The sequence below is a fragment of the Malus domestica genome, chromosome 15 (assembly GCF_042453785.1).
Source record: "Malus domestica chromosome 15, GDT2T_hap1".
In the NCBI taxonomy this organism is placed as follows: domain Eukaryota; kingdom Viridiplantae; phylum Streptophyta; class Magnoliopsida; order Rosales; family Rosaceae; genus Malus; species Malus domestica.
In genome coordinates this window covers 15,475,018-15,494,386 of record NC_091675.1, presented here as the reverse complement: position 1 = coordinate 15,494,386, position 19,369 = coordinate 15,475,018, and the positions used below count along the sequence as shown (strand labels likewise).

General features: G+C 39.8%; 1 protein-coding gene across 2 annotated transcripts; it reads right to left on the bottom strand.

The window, feature by feature from the left end:
- Nucleotides 1–864: 864 nt before the first annotated feature.
- Nucleotides 865–17,018, bottom strand: LOC103400768 (probable RNA-dependent RNA polymerase 3). 2 transcript variants are annotated; one of them, XM_070814918.1, is made up of 21 exons: nt 16,525–17,018; nt 16,371–16,416; nt 7,006–7,357; nt 6,790–6,922; nt 6,426–6,555; nt 6,237–6,311; nt 5,623–5,812; nt 5,006–5,219; nt 4,730–4,817; nt 4,475–4,615; nt 4,169–4,243; nt 3,981–4,052; nt 3,544–3,650; nt 3,178–3,326; nt 2,826–3,051; nt 2,307–2,532; nt 2,068–2,213; nt 1,788–1,944; nt 1,569–1,707; nt 1,323–1,489; nt 865–1,238 (listed from the first exon to the last, which is right to left on the bottom strand). In XM_070814918.1, the coding sequence occupies exons 1-21, from the start codon at nt 16,725–16,727 to the stop codon at nt 1,005–1,007; spliced, it is 3,270 nt and encodes a 1,089-aa protein (XP_070671019.1). In that variant the 5' UTR covers nt 16,728–17,018; the 3' UTR covers nt 865–1,004. The 2 variants fall into 2 exon arrangements, with proteins under 2 accessions (XP_070671019.1, XP_028949678.2); XM_029093845.2 differs by having other exon boundaries at nt 5,006–5,204.
- Between the last annotated feature and the right edge of the window lie 2,351 nt (nt 17,019–19,369).

Below are 19,369 nucleotides of genomic sequence, written 5' to 3'. Positions count from 1 at the left end.
CGTATCTTGAGACACCACTCACTACCACCAACCAACACAATTATTAACATATCACGTTTTCAAGTTGTCGGGATTAAAATTTCAGTAATCAATAGAAGTATTACTTTTTATAAACTCTAACTAACTGGATAACGAGTCAAACTTTCATATCATTTGATAAGATTTTTTTTTATATTGAACTATTTAATTTCATCATTTGAATTTTGAGTTGCGTGTTTGTTTAGGTAATGTTAAGGAGATTAAAAAAATTTATCAAATTTGTAAACCAAATAAGATGGTGATTGATCATTAAATTATTATTTAAATGTTGATTAACATACTTATTTCTTATCAGTAACACATCATTTAATTTAAAATTTTAATCTTCCTAACATTATCGGTTTGTTTAAGATAGGGCCGGCCATGACAGATGCAGTGTTTGTCCAGTGAGTTTTCTTTTCCACGTGGTTCGCAGGAAACTGAGGTGGGTTTTCCAGATTAGGGCACGTTTGGATTGAAGCATGACATCTGGTGGAGATAGTCCCGATCACGTTCTTGCACAGACGTCCTCTGGACATACACTTCCCAAGGTCCTTATCTATCATATTCCAATTAGGGTTCAAACGCGAGTGTTTAATGTTTAATAGAGTGCAGAATGCAGATGGTTTTTAAGCAAGTTATTTAGGATTGTGGAGTTGACTCCCTTGCATGATTGCATCCAAGTTTATTGATTAAACGATTTCAAATTTAGTTGATTTTAAAAAGTGATCTAGAAATAGATGATTCCGATTATCATGCAAATTATAAGATAAAACAAATGATTCAAAAAGTAAATAAAAAATAAACAAGTGAGAAAGTTGCTAGTATCTTCAAGTTGCTAGTATCTTCAATTTACGGTAGATTTTATTCTCAACATTTGAGCTTGTGATTCCAAACTAGTTAGGAACCATGGATTTATATATACAACATTTCTTGACCATAAACAGTCATTAAAGGCTAGCTAGATTACAAGATCCATTTCTTAGTTACAGAATATCCTTCAAGACAGCGGGTGACACCAGAAAAGGGCATGCATCACCTTGTTTGATCAAGTGAAGTTTGATGAGAGCTGACCCTGCAACTTTCCATGCAAACACGCATTTACTTACACCTGCACTCCTGGCATAGTCGTAACAGATATTATATATCGCGATCGCCTCGTCAAATATTTCACCCATCGGCCTTGTGCTCTTGTCGAAATCATCACCACCGTACAGAATCTACAGCCAGAAATCCGAATATGTTACTAGTTGTCCCAAATTGTTTGTTCATATTCAATTACGAACATGTATCTACAATCTCACCTCTCTATACTTTGTTATGACCTCCCCGGCAGCCTGATTCTTCCCCTCTCGATCATCATCTCGCAATGCGGAGGTCATGTCACGCCTGTACTGTTTGTATTGTTCCCTCCATTTGATCAAGCACTCCTCAGGGACGTCAACGTCGAAAATGGGAAGTTTTTTAACTTCTGAAGAGAGGTAAAGAGGTAGAGCAAGTTAAAACTATTATTTTCTCACGGGTCGCAAATATTAGAATACTTTTATCACCTTTGGTTGAGGGGTCGTCTGGTTGGTACTCGTTCACCGTGTCATAAATCGATCCTAAAATCGAAGTTGAACGGTAAGAATTTTTCTTTTCCATGTAATGAGGAAACTTGGACACTTTCAAGTCTTTGGGAACTTCGACCTGTCACTCAACAAGTAAAAAACCCAATTTCAAGGCAAAGCACTGGAGACACAAGTGAAGCAACAAAAAATAAAACTAACCTTTCCACCCTTCTTTGGCGCATCTAGCGCATCATAGTATATATCAACCAAACGCAGTATGTTCTTCACCAAGTTCTCATCAATGCTACTATCTCCTCGGGTCAAGTAGCGATCCATCATAGCCAGCCAGCTATCAGCTGCCTCACTCATTGCATAACTGAGACAGAAGAAATGCTTGCTTAATTACTCCGACAACAAGGTGAGATTCACCGTCCATAAAATCAACCAGGACTAAATGTAATACAATTCAAATTGCTACAAAACAAAGTCAAATGCATACCTTGGTTTAAATCTAGTTGTCAAAAACAGATTTATAAGCTGCTCTTCTAGGTCTTCTTTCGAAAGCTTAGCTGGTTTGACACTGGCAGCTTTAGGAGCTGAAGAAGCCGGAACCCAAGGTTCACTGGGTTTGAAATACTCCAGTAGCTGGAAGTAATTCCGAATTTCCGGTCACAAAGTGTTACAAACAAAAACACAACTGGGTAGAAAGTAGAAACAGAACTTTATGCAACAACCAACCTGAGGGTTTCTTGAAACCCAGTAGAGATCACCGTCAAAATCTCCACCACTTATTTCATCAGCTACAGAACGCGGACCTTTGCGAGAGAAAAATATAGCATACTTGGCATTTCCAACAACATATTCTAACTCCTTCAAATAAGTGGCCTTCAAAACATGAATATCCCCGAAGTGCAAACCAGGATTCCGATACACTAATACCTTGCCCGAAATTTGTCCGCTGTCACTGCATATATCGTTTCATTAGGCCGAAAAAATTCCATCAAAAGTATAAGTGAACTATATTCAGCGACTCAAAACTCTACATAGATGAACAAAACTAACATAGGATAGGATAGATAATCAAGAAAGAAAACATGTATAAGTAACAAATTTACAGAAATAATACAGTTACGGAAATCATAGACAATACATTTCAATGTTACACCATTGCTAGAGATATCGATTTCAAATATGCTATCAAATTCTTGCATGATTTGACATAACCGGGGAGGAAAATGGGCCAGAAATAATACATACAGGATAATGCAAACTTCGTCTTTCTCTAGAATCCCGGTTGGATCAGCTGTCCCCATCAAGTAATAGCAATCGGGAACATACAGTTTCCCTCTTCTAAGACCTTTCATTTCCTCTTTTATTAATATCGATAGACGATATTGCAAATATGATTCGTCTAAGGGAATACCGCATAGGATCATTCTTGCCGTATTGGAATTGTCATCAATCTCACCATTGTTAACGGCAACTGCAAATAAAAAAATGAATGGGGGAATCAAGGAACTAGAATGCTATTTGATCCACAAAAGAAATAGGATTCTAGTTTGTTATTTATCCCAAAGGCAGATAACAAGGTCATGGTAAAACTTAACACCTTTGAGTGCGGTACGCGCATTGCAGAAAACACTATGAGCATCTTCCAAAGCTCTCTCAAGTATTTCCAAGAAATATTCTTTTGGCACCCCTCCATGGAATAGAAGCGCAATTAAATTCCTCGATAAATATGACTTCCCAGGTGGAATACTGGAAGATAAAAACTGAAGTTAAGATGTTAATTAACCAATAGTAGTGTTAGACACATAAATGCACCCCCCCCCCCCCCCCCATTTTCCTTTTTCTGTGAACTTTGACTGCTTGAACATTAAAACAGGAGCCCTTAAATTTTAATGTGTGTTCACCCCAGTTGCTAAGCAACAGGAACACAAATTATGCAAATATTAGTGTTAGTTGAAGGATTTACCTTGTTCCAACTATCTCTAATGCATTCACTGTTTCATTATCTGAAAGTTCTGGATCTATCTGAACTTTAACCATTGAAGGTCGAATCTGGACTGTTTTCGGTGGCAGCTACAAGGTTTAATATAGAAAATTGAAAATGGCGTACAATATGGTAAAACTAAGAGAATGAAGAGAAAACAACCAAATTAGCACATATAACTATTCCCAAAAATTTGCATAACTACTAGGCATAAACTTCTTATTATATTGTTTTACATCAATTTACTTCGAAAATGAAACAAATAATTTAATCAAAGACGTTAGACTGGTGTGTGACCTCGACTTGAACAATACAACAAAATGTCCCAATTGAGATAATTCAATTAACAGTGAGGTGTTTTTTCATAAAGCTAACAGCATCATGTTTTCTATTCTATAAGAAAATGATAGAAACCATACCATTTTGTTGACAAGAAACGTTCCCTTGACAGCACAGCCTTTGTAAAACAGTCGGAACTGTATGAGCAAAGGCTGCAAGGAGGGAAGATAAGAGCAAAAGGAAATGAAAATACATTGCCGACCAAATATGTAAGCTTATCAGAATCTTGAAAAGAGAAAAGATATTGCAATACTCTACATCTACATACCAGTTCCCCAATTCTAGAACCTGGCTGTTTCTTTTCCAGACCGTTGCCATCAGGTTCATTATGATTCGGAAGTCTCTGACATCACAAGTCAAAGGATAAGCCATGAAAAGAGTAGAAGACTTTTGCACTTTCAGACTAGAAAATACTTATGGGGAATAAGATTACTCAATTCTACATATTAGCTTAACATACGAAGTTCTAAGCTGTGTAACAAACTCTTCTTGCATAGGGCGATATATGGATGGACGAGAAGGCTGCATTTCTACTTGACTTCTATTTCTAACTTTGAAATATAAAATGACAAACCTCGATTTTTTGATTACTGATCCGCTTTCCATTGGATATGTTCTTCGGACAAAGTAAAGCCAAATCCTCAGATATAAATCCAGTGCCATCTGTATGTATAAGGGGTTTGTCATCTCTGTAAATAAGGTTACCAGATTCATCCTGCAGTTCACAGAAAAAAAGAAGAAACGAAAAACTGGGTTTTTAAATTGAAAAATGAACCAACAATATTCCTCATCAATATAATTCATTGGAAAAATAGTTTAAGAATCATACCCTACAATATTCCTCATCAACAAACTCAACATTCACAACTGACAGATCTACTGGAAATCTGATTGTCTTTGACAGAATAAGCGAAAACCTGCACTTGAAACAAGGATGCAATTTAAAATTCATAAAGTAAACAATGCTTCAATATGACAAGAATAATGTCTGCATAATTCTTGTCACTACATACTAATTGAATAGAAATTGTTTGTCTGACCAAACAAAAAGAAGAAAAGAAGAAAAGAAGAATTGAATTTGTTTGTGCTAAAAAAATTTGCATACCTAGCCATGTAGGTGGGCACACTAGACACAGTATGCGCATGCATGAAAAGAGATCTTGCTTCATAAATTGTTCTGTTAGTTAACATATACCATACATCCCTGTCAATTGAAGCATCAGAGTCCATACGGACAAAATAACACTTCACGGGTGATGAAGTTGGGTTTTTTTTCTTTTCCTCTTTACCACCGTCTTTGAACACTGAGTCATAACCGTATGCAGATAGACAAAGAAAAAACCAATGCTGTTAGGTTCCTCAATATATTGAAGTATGAAAATACAGGTTTAGATTCACCAGGAAAAAATGGTCTATGATAAAATTTGTTGATTTACCGATAGTACCCAAAAACTAAACCATGAGAAGAATGAAAAAGAATTCAAGAACAAGGGTTCCTCATACACAATCAGTAAAAAAGCATGGAGATGCATATCATCCTATGTTTGTGTTTACAGAAGGAGAATATAGAGAAAAGGATCATCAATACATCTTAAGATTGTTAACATGCGTTATATTAAGCATATAATTCATATTAAGTACTTAGACTTGTGAACTCAATCAAGAAAACTACCCAAGAGAAATATCTCAAAAATCCCTTATATGAAGGCATTAGAGGCGTACCAAAGAAACGAAATCGTCGCAACCCTACAAGAATCCCTTCTCTTGCAACCTTGCGATATGTAACATACTTATTATTGTAAGAATTTGAGGGACCTGTCCCATTCCCCTCATCGGCAAATTTCATCATTAGAACATTGTCGTCTCCTAAAACTTTCTGTAGGAGAGTTCTTTCTTTGTTTAGAAATGGACCCTGGAACAAAAAGTCAAGGGAAATGACAACATATCACAAATGCAACGTCTGCCAAATGACAACATTGGCAATGGCAACATGAATACCATTAAAAAATTTGAATGCATATATTGGTACGTGATAGGATAACATTTAGTGCCCATTGCTGAGCTATTAAGATCAACACAAGTAAAAAGGATGTCCATTTTCAGAGCATGAAGATATATCAAACGCTACATTTTAAGTTTTCAACTAAAATCCACCCAATCACCTAACCAATGATCTAGAAATTTGAAAACTAATCAGTAGTACTTGAAACACCCATAGTAATTACTGATATATACCACATTGTTAAACTTTTGCCTTTGTGTGTGTGTGCAAACTCATGTTTCTGATTATAAATATACTTCTGCGGGGGAAGGGGTGGGTGTTGAATGTACAGAACCTTGAATTTGCAACTCCCATCCAAAGAAACATAACAATGATAGAGGTGTGTTTTTCCAGAATCCCATTCAAAAGTCTGCAATACACCGAAAAAAGCGAAAAAGGACAAGAGTTAAGCGAAGATTATGGTAAAACATTAATTCACACAAGACCAAGAATCACAGAAGAGAGAGAGAATGATCATAATCACCAAACGCCGGTCTTCCTTGCCAATATGATTGCGACCCAAAGCTTCCCAAACTCTGGTCTCAAATATATGCATTGGCAGATCTTTCCAACTCCTAATAGTCTCCGCCGCTATAACACTTCCCAACTGCTTTCTAAAGGAACCAAACAAACATGAAGACACCCAAAAGCAGGTAAGCTACAAAACCCAATAAGCAAACACAGAGAGAGAGAGAGAGAGAGAGAGAGAGAGAGAGAGAAACCCTAATATGCAACCAGACAGAGAGACCCGGTAAACAAACAGAGAGATAAACCCTAATAAGCAAACAGATAGAGAGAGAGAGAGAGAGAGAGAGAGAGAGAAAGAGAGAGAACAAACTTTGACATACCCTCCAGAGTAATTTAGAATCAGAAACTGTTTTCTGAATTCAAGTTCTCCCAAAGCTTCCAGCTCTGCTTCTGCATTGCCTATAGCCACAGGTTGCTCAACAGCTGAGGAGCAGCGATGATTGAGAGTCACACCTGCACCCCCAAGTCAACACACTCTCAGACATTCAGTCAGCCAAACCAATGGTCACAATCAACTGCATCAATCAGTCTGAAACCTTGGAATTGAGAAGCAAGGGAAGATTGCGAAGGAGAGGAGGAGGAATACTGGGTCTGACAGAGCCAGATGATGTAGCCGTTGAGAGTCTTAACTTCTTTGGCGCGGGCGATCTGACGGAGAAGCTCGAGCGCCTGCTTCTCCGTCAGAAAACTCAGCCTCCGCAAAACGTCGTCTTCTGGCCAGGGATGCTTTTTTTCTTCGCAAATTCGACGCAGCAGCTGCTCCACCGACTGCGGCAGGAAAATGTATGGTTGCGGTTGCAAATTTAGACCGCCGGCGGCGGCCATATATGACGGAGGAGGAGAGAAAGATGGGTTTTTTATTGAGACGGTGGAATCCGCCATGGCCATCTGTATCAATATACATAGGGTGATCGTTCAATCAGTCGTCGAGTTTCTGACTGAAAGGGTGCAGCGTTTTTTTATTGGGAACCAAAGATTTTGTCACTTGTTGACGGCAGGGACGAAATTTGAAAATCTCCAAGACAAGATGACCATAAGGTTGAAAATAGTCCTAAATGGCACATCGTCTTCAACCGAAGGTTAGGTCAAAGAATTCGTGGGCCCCACCGGACCACAAAAGGAGAATCGGGCGGGCTGGCCCAAACCAGCCAGCCCCGGCCGGTCCAAAAGTTTGAATCCCAAAGGCTAGTTGTTGACGCTAGTTAGCCGTTATATTTAAATTTAAAAATTCTATTTTTTTTCTTCCTATAACTACTTAAGCCATTAAACAACATTAAATAACATTAAGTAATATTAAACAATATAAAAAAACAAATCGAAATCCAAAACGTAAAATTATTGAGATTCCTTATCGACAAGAAATCTGCAAAGTTACTCACAGATCGACACGTGGCACTCGATCTTCGAAACGTAACATTATTGAGATTCCTTATCGACAAGAAATTATTGACATTCAATCTCGAAAAATGATTGAGGTAGTTTAATTTAAGTAACTATATTAATTCAATTAAAATAATTAATTATGTTTGACCCTATGATCCTTTGGTCTGTTCAGTTGGAGATATTTTTTGTCACAGGGCTATGTTTGGCCTATGACCCTTCGATTGAGATGGTAAGAAATATGATATGACACTGATCATTAAAATATTAATTTTTTGAATGACTATAGGACTAAAACGAGTCATATGATCCTCCTTTGGTTGGAGATGACCTTACTAAAGATAATACAACAACAACAACAACAAAGCCTTTTCCCACTAAGTGGGGTCGGCTATATGAATCCTAGAACGCCATTGCGCTCGGTTTTGTGTCATGTCCTCCGTTAGATCCAAGTACTCAAGTCTTTTCTTAGGGTCTCTTCCAAAGTTTTCCTAGGTCTTCCTCTACCCCTTCGGCCCTGAACCTCTGTCCCGTAGTCACATTTTCGAACCGGTGCGTCAGTAGGCCTTCTTTGCACATGTCCGAACCACCGGAACCGATTTTCTCTCATATTTCCTTCAATTTTGGCTACTCCTACTTTACCTCGGATATCCTCATTCCCAATCTTATCATTTCTCGTGTGCCCATACATCCCACGGAGCATCCTCATCTCCGCTACACCCATTTTGTGTACGTGTTGATGTTTCACCGCCCAACATTTTGTGCCATACAACATCGCTGGCCTTATTGCCGTCCTATAAAATTTTCCCTCAAGCTTCAGTGACCTACGACGGTCACACAACACGCCGGATGCACTCTTACACCTCATCCATCCAGCTTGTATTCTATGGTTGAGATCTCCATCTAATTCTCCGTTCTCTTGCAAGATAGATCATAGGTAGCGAAAACGGTCACTTTTTGTGATCTTCGCTAGATTGCTCCAGTCATTAGTGTGGATAAGTATATAAAAGGATAGAGATAGGAAAGCAAACACAAGATGTACGTGGTTCACCCAGATTGGCTACGTCCACGGAATAGAGGAGTTCTCATTAATTGTGAAGGGTTTACACAAGTACATAGGTTCAAGCTCTCCTTTAGTGAGCTCTCCTTTAGTGGGTACAAGTGAATGATTTAGTACAAATGACATTAGGAAATATTGTGGGAGAATGATCTTGTAACCACGAAACTTCTAAGTACCGGAGTGTGGTATCGTCTTGACTTGCCTTATCTGTCTCATAGGTATATGTGGCATCTTCTCTGGAAGTACTCTTCCTCCATCCAGGGGTGGTATCTGTAACTGGTGGAGATGCACAAGGTAATGTATCAATTTCACTTGAAGCTTACTTGTAGTTTCAGGCTTGGTCAAGCGCGATACAAACCATGTAGTAGGAGTCCCCCAAGTCGCCGGGCTAGGGGATCTGCTGAAAGATGTGACAGACAAGGTAAGCAATCAGAGCTCCGGCTGATTGTTCACATTCTCCCTATCTTGCAGGCAGCATGAAGGATAAAGAGAAGAAAAATGAGAATATATGATATGGGATACTTTTGCTTTTGAAGAAGTAACTTTCCACAGGCTTATTCTTGAACCGGGCTGGAGGGTTTTCTGGTTTCCTCCAGAGTATACGGCCGACTGAAGAATTTGAGGGTCAAAACAAGTCCATCAAATCTAGAGTACGTTCTACCCTGCTGATATGGGATACTTTTGCTTTTGACAGAGTAGTGGATGTATCGGCACGTGTGCTGTTACGCTTGTCTCCACATGCTTCCTTGTATCCTTCTCACTTGCCCTATTTGTTCCTCAGGCAGATACGGTATCTTCCCTGGAAGCATAAGATGTTGAAGATGAGTACTCGAGAGCAATGCCAGGTAAGTAATCAGGTAAGGGGTTCCAGGCAGTCAGTTCCTGGCTGGAAGCTTGATTCCAAGTGCTGACTGATTGCTCTCTTTCTCCTTCTCTTGCAGGTAAGAACAAGGCCAAATGAAAAGACAGGGAAAAAGCATGATATGGGATACTCTTGCTTTTAACCCTGATGATATGAGATATTCTTGCTCTAGTATAGCTTGTTTACAGAGGTATTATCGGGGGGAAAGAAAGCTGAATATTTCGAAAAGCTTCGTTGGGAGTGCCCTCTCAGATAAGAGAAAGGGTTGAGCATTTTTGCAGGTCTGCCTGTCCGTTAGGGATGGAGGTCGACATATATAGGAGTCTCCCTAACATCAAGTAATAATGCTATTCCTTTACCCTGCTTGGTCATAACACGGTAGTAAGAGCTGCCAGCTTCACATGTTTTAACTCTGTCAGAGCACTTTGAAAAAGTGGTCTGTGGTATCTGGAAAGCTGTTGTTGCGTGTGAAGATTACAGACAAGCTTTATCCAAGGGGATCCAGCTCTTGAAGTTGGGAAAGTGGTGCCTCTTCGGTTTTCGAACAAGCACTCCTGTCGGGGATCTGGCTCTCGAGATTCGGAGAACGATGCCTCTTCGATTTTTGAGAAAGCAATCCTGCTGGGGGTCTGGCTCTCGAGATTCGGATAGCGGTGTCTCTTCGATTTTTGAGAAAGTAATCATGTTGGGAGTCTGGCTCTCGAGATTCGGAGGGCGATGCCTCTTCGATTTTGGAGCAAGCAATCTTGTTGAGAGTGTTTTCTCGAATGTGAGTAAAGGTTGGGCATGTTTGCTAGTCTATCTTGCCACGAAGCACAGAGGTTGACACACAGGGACTTTCCAATTATCCAGCAGTGGTACTGTTCCTTTACCATCTCTTCGATTTTTGATAAAGTAATCATGTTAGGAGTCTGGCTCTCGAGATTCGGAGGGCGGTACCTCTTCGATTTTGGAGCAAGCAATCTTGTTGGGAGTGTTTTCTCGAATGTGAGTAAAGGTTGGGCATGTTTGCTAGTCTACCTTGCCACGAAGCACAAAGGTTGACACACAGGGACTTTCCAATTATCCAGCAGTGGTACTGTTCCTTTACCCTCTCTTCGATTTTTGAGAAAGTAATCATGTTGGGAGTCTGGCTCTCGAGATTCGGAGGGCGATGCCTCTTCGATTTTGGAGCAAGCAATCCTGTTGGGAGTGTTTTCTCGAATGTGAGTAAAGGTTGGGCATGTTTGCTAGTCTACCTTGCCACGAAGCACAGAGGTTGACACACCGGGACTTTCCAATTATCCAACAGTGGTACTGTTCCTTTACCCTTGTGGGTAATAATATGGTAGCTAGACCTTCAAAATTTATGTGTCTAAACTTTGTTAGTGTTGTTTCTTTGCAATTCTTTTACCCTTCTTGGTCAGAGCGATGTAGCGGGAGCTACAAGCTTCACGTGTCTCAACTTTGTCAGAGAACTTTGGCAAAGTTATCTGTGGTACCCATGAGTTACTATTGCGTGTGGGAAGTGGGTGATTGAACAGTACGATTCATGTGCTTTCTACTTCGCCAGAAATCTTCGACAGAATGCCCATAATTTCCGCAAAGCTGAGTGTGTGTGTGACAGGTGCTGACAAGGCTGGAAAAGTAGGTGCCTCTTCGATTTCTGAGATCGGCCCTCGTGGTCTCTAAGCAGCCCAGCTTTTGAGAAAGCAAGCCTCTTCGATTTCTGAGATCGGCCTTCGTGGTCTTTGAGCAGCCTAGCTTTTGAGAAAGCAAACGCCTCTTCGATTTCTAAGATCGACCATCGTGGTCTCTAAGCAGCCCAACTTTTGAGAAAGCAAACGCCTCTTCGATTTCTGAGCAGGCGCCTCTTCGATTTCTGAAGCTTCGTCGAGTGCAGATTTTTATAGGGGCTGACATTAAGTTCCAAATCACACTTGAATATCCACCAGTAGAAGCTCCATTCTTGCACTTCTAAGATCTTGATTTGTCCGACCTTTTCTCTCTTCAACACCTTTGAAAATGTCTGGCCCCTCCGACCGTCGTTTTAACTTAAACTTTATTGAAGAGGCAGCCCCGCCTTCTCCAGACAACATATGGCGCCCATCCTTCGTCTCCCCTACTGGTCCTCTTACCGTTGGGGATTCCGTGATGAAGAATGATATGACCGCTGCGGTAGTGGCCAGGAACCTTCTCACTCCCAAAGATAACAGACTACTTTCCAAACGGTCTGATGAGTTGGCTGTTAAGGATTCTCTGGCTCTCAGTGTTCAGTGTGCAGGTTCTGTGTCTAATATGGCCCAACGCCTATTTGCTCGAACCCGCCAAGTTGAATCATTGGCGGCTGAAGTGATGAGTCTCAAACAGGAGATTAGAGGGCTCAAGCATGAGAATAAACAGTTGCACCGGCTCGCGCATGACTATGCTACAAACATGAAGAGGAAGCTTGACCAGATGAAGGAATCTGATGGTTAGGTTTTAATTGATCATCAGAGATTTGTGGGTTTGTTCCAAAGGCATTTATTGCCTTCGTCTTCTGAGGTTGTACCGCGTAATGAAGCTCCAAATGATCAACCTCTGATGCCTCCTCCTTCTAGGGTTTTGTCCAGTACTGAGGCTCCGAATGATCCCCCTCCGGTGCCTTCTCTTTCTGGGGCTCTACCGACTGCTGAGACTTCTCCTAAGCAACCTTTGTGAAGGCTCCCTCTTGTTTGTTTATTTTGACTCAAGTATATGTACATATTTGTAACTTATCGGGGATATCAATAAATAAGTTTTCCTTCATTTCAACGTATTGTGTTAAATACACCAAAGCCTTCTTCGCTAAGTTCTTTGAATTTTCTTTTGTTGAAGCTTGTATGTTGAAGCTTTATGAGTGGAGCATGTAGGTTGAGGTAGTGTTCTCTTAATTTCCCGAGTGAGGAAAACTTCTCGGTTGGAGACTTGGAAAATCCAAGTCACTGAGTGGGATCGACTATATGAATCTTAGAACGCCATTGTGTTCTGTCCTGTGTCATGTCCTCCGTTAGATCCAAGTACTCTAAGTCTTTTCTTAGGGTCTCTTCCAAAGTTTTCCTAGGTCTTCCTCTACCCCTTCGGCCCTGAACCTCTGTCCCATAGTCGCATCTTCTAATCGGAGCGTCAGTAGGCCTTCTTTGCACATGTCCAAACCACCGTAACCGATTTTCTCTCATCTTTCCTTCAATTTCGGCTACTCCTACTTTACCCCGAATATCCTCATTCCTAATCTTATCCTTTCTCGTGTGCCCACACATCCAACGAAGCATCCTCATCTCCGCTACACCCATTTTGTGTACGTGTTGATACTTCACCGCCCAACATTTTGTGCCATACAGCATCGCCGGCCTTATTGCCGTCCTATAAAATTTTTCCTTGAGCTTCAGTGGCATACGGCGGTCACACAACACGCCGGATGCACTCTTCCACTTCATCCATCCAGCTTGTATTCTATGGTTGAGATCTCCATCTAATTCTCCGTTCTTTTGCAGGATAGATCCTAGGTAACGAAAACGGTCGCTCTTTGGTATTTCTTGATCTCCGATCCTCACCCCTAACTCGTTTTGGCCTCCATTTGCACTGAACTTGCACTCCATATATTCTGTCTTTGATCGGCTTAGGCGAAGACCTTTAGATTCCAACACTTCTCTCCAAAGGTTAAGCTTTGCATTTACCTCTTCCTGAGTTTCATCTATCAACACTATATCGTCTGCGAAAAGCATACACCAAGGAATATCATCTTGAATATGTCCTGTTAACTCATCCATTACCAACGCAAAAAGGTAAGGACTTAAGGATGAGCCTTGATGTAATCCTACAGTTATGGGAAAGCTTTCGGTTTGTCCTTCATGAGTTCTTACGGCAGTCTTTGCTCCTTCATACATATCCTGTATAGCTTGGATATATGCTACTCGTACTCCTTTCTTCTCTAAAATCCTCCAAAGAATGTCTCTTGGGACCCTATCATACTCTTTTTCCAAATCTATAAAGACCATGTGTAAATCCTTTTTCCCATCTCTATATCTTTCCATCAATCTTCGTAAGAGATAGATTGCCTCCATGGTTGAGCGCCCTGGCATGAACCCGAATTGGTTGTCCAAAACCCGTGTCTCTTGCCTCAATCTATGCTCAATGACTCTCTCCCAGAGCTTCATTGTATGACTCATTAGCTTAATACCCCTATAGTTCATGCAATTTTGTACATCGCCCTTATTCTTGTAGATAGGCACCAAAGTGCTCATTCGCCACTCATTTGGCATCTTCTTCGTTTTCAAAATCCTATTGAAAAGGTCAGTGAGCCATGTTATACCTGTTTCTCCCAAAACTTTCCACACTTCGATTGGTATATCGTCTGGGCCTACTGCTTTTCTATGCTTCATCTTCTTCAAAGCTACAACCACTTCTTCTTTCCGGATTCTACGATAAAAAGAGTAATTTCTACACTCTTCTGAGTTACTCAACTCCCCTAAAGAAGCACTCATTTCATGTCCTTCATTGAAAAGATTATGAAAATAACCGTTCCATCTGTCTTTAACCGCGTTCTCTGTAGCAAGAACCTTTCCATCCTCATCCTTGATGCACCTCACTTGGTTTAGGTCCCTTGTCTTCTTTTCCCTTGCTCTAGCTAGTTTATAGATATCCAACTCTCCTTCTTTGGTATCTAGTCGCTTATACATATCGTCATAAGCCGCTAACTTAGCTTCTCTCACAGCTTTCTTCGCCTCTTGCTTCGCTTTTCTATACCTTTCACCATTTTCATCGATCCTATCCTTGTATAAGGCTTTACAATATTCCTTCTTAGCCTTCACCTTTGTTTGTACCTCCTCATTCCACCACCAAGATTCCTTTTGGTGTGGGGCAAAGCCCTTGGACTCTCCTAATACCTCTTTTGCTACTTTTCGGATACAACTAGCCATGGAATCCCACATTTGGTTAGCTTCCCCCTCTCTATCCCACACACACTGGGTGATTACTTTCTCTTTGAAAATGACTTGTTTTTCTTCTTTTAGATTCCACCATCTAGTCCTTGGGCACTTCCAAGTCTTGTTCTTTTTTCTCACTCTTTTGATATGTACATCCATCACCAACAAGCGATGTTGATTAGCCACGCTCTCTCCTGGTATAACTTTGCAATCCTTACAAGTTATACGATCCCCTTTCCTCATTAGAAGAAAATCTATTTGTGTTTTTGATGACCCACTCTTGTAGGTGATCACATGTTCTTCTCTCTTCTTAAAGAAGGTGTTGGCTAAGAAGAGATCATATGCCATTGCAAAATCCAAGATAGCTTCCCCATCCTCGTTTCTCTCCCCAAAACCATGGCCACCATGAAAACCTCCATAGTTGCCTGTCTCCCTGCCCACGTGTCCATTTAAATCTCCTCCTATAAATAACTTCTCCGTCTGAGCAATTCCTTGCACCAAGTCTCCAAGGTCTTCCCAAAATTTCTCCTTCGAACTCGTATCCAACCCTACTTGAGGTGCGTACGCACTAATCACATTGATAAGTTCTTGTCCTATTACAATCTTGATTGCCATGATTCTATCTCCTACCATCTTGACATCTACAACATCTTGTGTCAAGGTCTTGTCCACGATGATGTCAACACCGTTTCTCGTTCTATTTGTGCCCGAATATCATAGTTTAAACCCTGAGTTTTCTAGATCCTTTGCCTTACGACCAACCCACTTAGTTTCTTGTAGGCACATAATATTTATCCTTCTCCTCACCATAACTTCTACTACTTCCATAAATTTTCCCGTCAAGGTTCCTATATTCCACATTCCTAAACGCATTTTGCTCTCTTGAACTCTACCCTTCTGTCCTAACTTCTTTACCCTTCTCCGTCTAATAGGATCAAAGTACTTCTTTTGTGTGTCCCGTGTAAAGTTGATAGGAGCATATGCTCCCAAACAACTTTGAGTGGAGTCGTTCGAAAAGAAGTTTATATAGCCCCCTTGCTCATTTAACACTGCATCCGGGTGCCGATGGAGATACAGCGACCCTTGCTCACTTATCACTGTGCTCGGGCCACACAGCGCGCCACTTACGGGTGACGCCCTAGCTTTAGCGCGATTTCGGTCTGGATTCATTTTCATAAGGATTCGACGTGATCATGGAGTGCCGGCTGTCGACTACCTGACGCCCTCCCCCTCCTCCTTTATCCGGGCTTGGGACCGGCAATAAAACCCTTGAGATAAAAGTAAAGGAAAACTAACAAAAAACGCTTAAAAATTTTAAGTTTTAAAAATAAAGACAAAATAAAATAAAAGGTAAAATGAATAATACTATGATTGACTTTTTAATGTAAAAATATAATTTTTCATTAAAGTAACGAAATCTTTTCATTAAAGTTCCTTAAAAATAAATCACAACTGAACTATTGATTGCACATCGACAGCCTCCGAACGAACTGCATTGCATGTTCATCTTCCAAGGGACAACAAAATGCAAAGTTCTGTGTGGCACTAATATTCTTTCTCCCAAGAAAATGAATAAATTGGCAGCAGAAACCAGTCAACAGGTGCCAGAAATCAAAGTTTAAAACAAAAAAATTGAAATTGAAATAAAGGTGAAATGTTTATATATAAAAAACAGACCTTTTGCTTCTCAGCTTCGATGTAACTCTTGACGCCAGGAACCAACCTGCAGTTTACAAAAATAAACAAAACCCAACAAATACAATTATAGATTATATCCAAATTTAACAAATAATAGCGGAACTGAGTGTTATTGTGCAGAAGGGTCACTCACTTGATGGAGCTCATGAATAACCCTAGGAGTGTGGCTTTGAGTCCCTTCTCCTGCAGGCCATGGATAGTCCATTGAAGCGCGGAAGAGACAAGGAGAGCAAAGAGAGCAGCAAAAACCAGAACCAGAGGCTCGTACTGCGACAACAACGAATTCGCAGAAGCTCTAACATCGAGCAGGAACGTTTTCACTGAAGCAGAATCCATGGTTGAATACACCGTTAAGTTGCAGCAGCCCAAGAAAACAACAATCTTTATATATAAAAAAGCAGTTTCAAATAAAGCCCAATTGTTTGTAGAATAGCTAAATGTGTTATAACAATCAAGAACGCCCCTTGACAAGAATTTAATAAGAAACTAATGTTGTTGCTGAGTAAGAAAATGCTTTTCACGAAAAGCCAATCAGCACTGATGGCTTTCTTGACAAGATGGTAGCTTTATTGTTTACAATACATTCCTCACCAAATTTATCTTTCATTTTCAACTCTTTCATTTCATGTCGGCCTTTTTAGCTTTGATGTTCAAAAGCCTAATCACCCGTTCAATAAATGTGAGTTCACCATCATTACAGAGTTATGTTTCAATAAAACAATCATACATATCAGTTTTTTTAAATTATTATTATTATGATAAATTAAGATACTATATAGTAAACAACTCGTTTCATTTAAGATTTTTTTATATTAGACCGCTCATGTTTCTCTTTTTTCTTCTAGCTTTTGCTAATCACACACAAGGAGATACTTTCCAAGTACCTCTTAAGATTCTTTGATAGAATTTTGACTAGGAAAGACTTTCCAAGCGGTAATGACATATAAAGATTTTATCACTAATAATATTTATGCTTTTAAGCCTTTAACGAGATGCCAGTTTAGCTTTCTATGTTTCAAACACATCAATTTCATCTCTGGTTTATTGGGTGAGTCATCAATTTCGTCCTCACAGTTTGTTCTATTAAAAGTTCCTTTGTGGCTTGATGTATAGCACACCTATGATGCCTATAAAAACCTATCACATTGCACCCATGTATAATATAAAAATTAGTATTTAAAATTTAGAACCCGTATTGAAAAAGGAAAAGCAAAGCTAAATTTAAAAGCCTAATAAAAGTGAGCCATCATGGACTAAGAAAAAAATTTGTTTGACAAAAAAAAAACGAAAAAAATTGTTTGACAAAAAAAAACAAAAGAATTTGAGTTTGTTTTCCGTGAATTTTTGTTCTAGAGAAGTTGCAGAAGAGTCTATTGGACTTATTAGTTGATTCAGTTTTTCAACTCAATCATGTGCTACATCGTTGGTCATTTCTATCAAAGGCGAAATTACAATTTACATCTGCCTTTTAACGAATATTATTTAATGTGATGGTTGTTCTATTAAAACATATTTTATTACCAAAAATCATATCCGTAGTATTTATATATCTTTGTGTGTTGAGAAAATTGTAGCAATGGTCCATCGATTTTAATCTAATTATAGTAATGGCTACTCAACTAAAAATCTTGACTATTGGTCCCTTAACTCATAAAAAGTGCAATCATAACCCTTTTCGTCAACTCCGCTAGAACCTTCATCAAAATAAGTCATTTACCACGCACGCGACGCTGAATCAAAGTGGCACATATGGAAAACCAAATGAAAAAATTGTAGTAATGGTTTCTCAACTTTAACCCACCTAAAGAAATGGTTTTCAACTTTAACCCAATTTGAGCACTGGTCCCTCAATTTTAGCCCAATTGTAGCAATGGTCATTCCATCATGATTATGAGTTTTTTCTAGCATGATCTAAGATTATTCATTTACTTCAAATATTTGACTTTCATTTTTTCAATTCACGCATATTACATTTTGTTTGTACCATATTTGACCAATCTCGAAACTACCGAGCACCGGTCAACATTATACCGTCAAGGACCTAGAAGAGTTTCCCTCCAACCAGGAGGCCAATCACAGCGCGACACATGTCAACATCGAAAGCCAATCATAGTGCGACACATGTCAACATCGGAAGCCAATCACAACACGACACGTGTCAATGTCAGAACAAAGCTAGAAACTCTCTTCTATAAAAGGAGATCATTCTCCCACAATATTTCCTAATGTCATTTGTACTAAATCATTCACTAGTACTCATTAAAGGAGAGCTTGAACTATGTACTTGTGTAAACCCTTCACAATTAATGAGAGCTCATCTACTCCGTGGACGTAGCCAATCTGGGTGAACCACGTACATCTTGTGTTTGCTTCGATATCTCTATCCATTTACATACTTATGCAGACTAGTGACCGAAGCAATCTAGCGAAGGTCACAAACTTGACACTTTCTGTTGTACCAAAGTCCTCACTGATTTTGTACATCAACATTTGGCGCCGTTTGTGGGAACGAAACTTATTCCCACTCTTTTCAGCTTTGTTAAGCTGGTTTCCACCATATGTACACTTTCTTTTGATCAGGCATCCCTTTCCAACATGAGGAGCAAAAGAAGCCATAACACACAGAATAACACCCCTCTTGCACCTGGTGCGAAGCAACGAAAGAAGGAACAAAAGAAGTTTGCTCTTCAAGCTAAAGTCGATGAGCTGGAGACTCAGAACAACAAAATAGCGATAAAGAATAAGATATTCCAAAAGCAGTATGAGAAGGTCTTTAAGATGTTCCACGATGCTAGATATACTAAAACACACGAGCTCATCACCCTTGTGTAAGTCAACCATCAATTGGGTGCCCCCAACACGGAGGGTCATTTGCCATCGACATGGGTATTCCTGTTGAGGAGTGAGCTACTCATTGAAATGGCGACCAACATAAGACTTCTCTCAACCCAGCTGCTTCGACCCGAAGCAGGAGGAGT

Bases quoted from the DNA above. Each gene is read 5' to 3' on its own strand.
- LOC103400768 (XM_070814918.1), bottom strand. From the start codon at position 16,727: ATGGATTCTGCTTCAGTGAAAACGTTCCTGCTCGATGTTAGAGCTTCT. The intron at 6,312-6,425 runs GTGATTATGATC...GGTGTATTGCAG, and splicing joins GCAAGGAAGACCGGCGTTTG to ACTTTTGAATGGGATTCTGG. The intron at 2,214-2,306 runs GTTGGTTGTTGC...AATTACTTCCAG, and splicing joins GGGTTTCAAGAAACCCTCAG to CTACTGGAGTATTTCAAACC.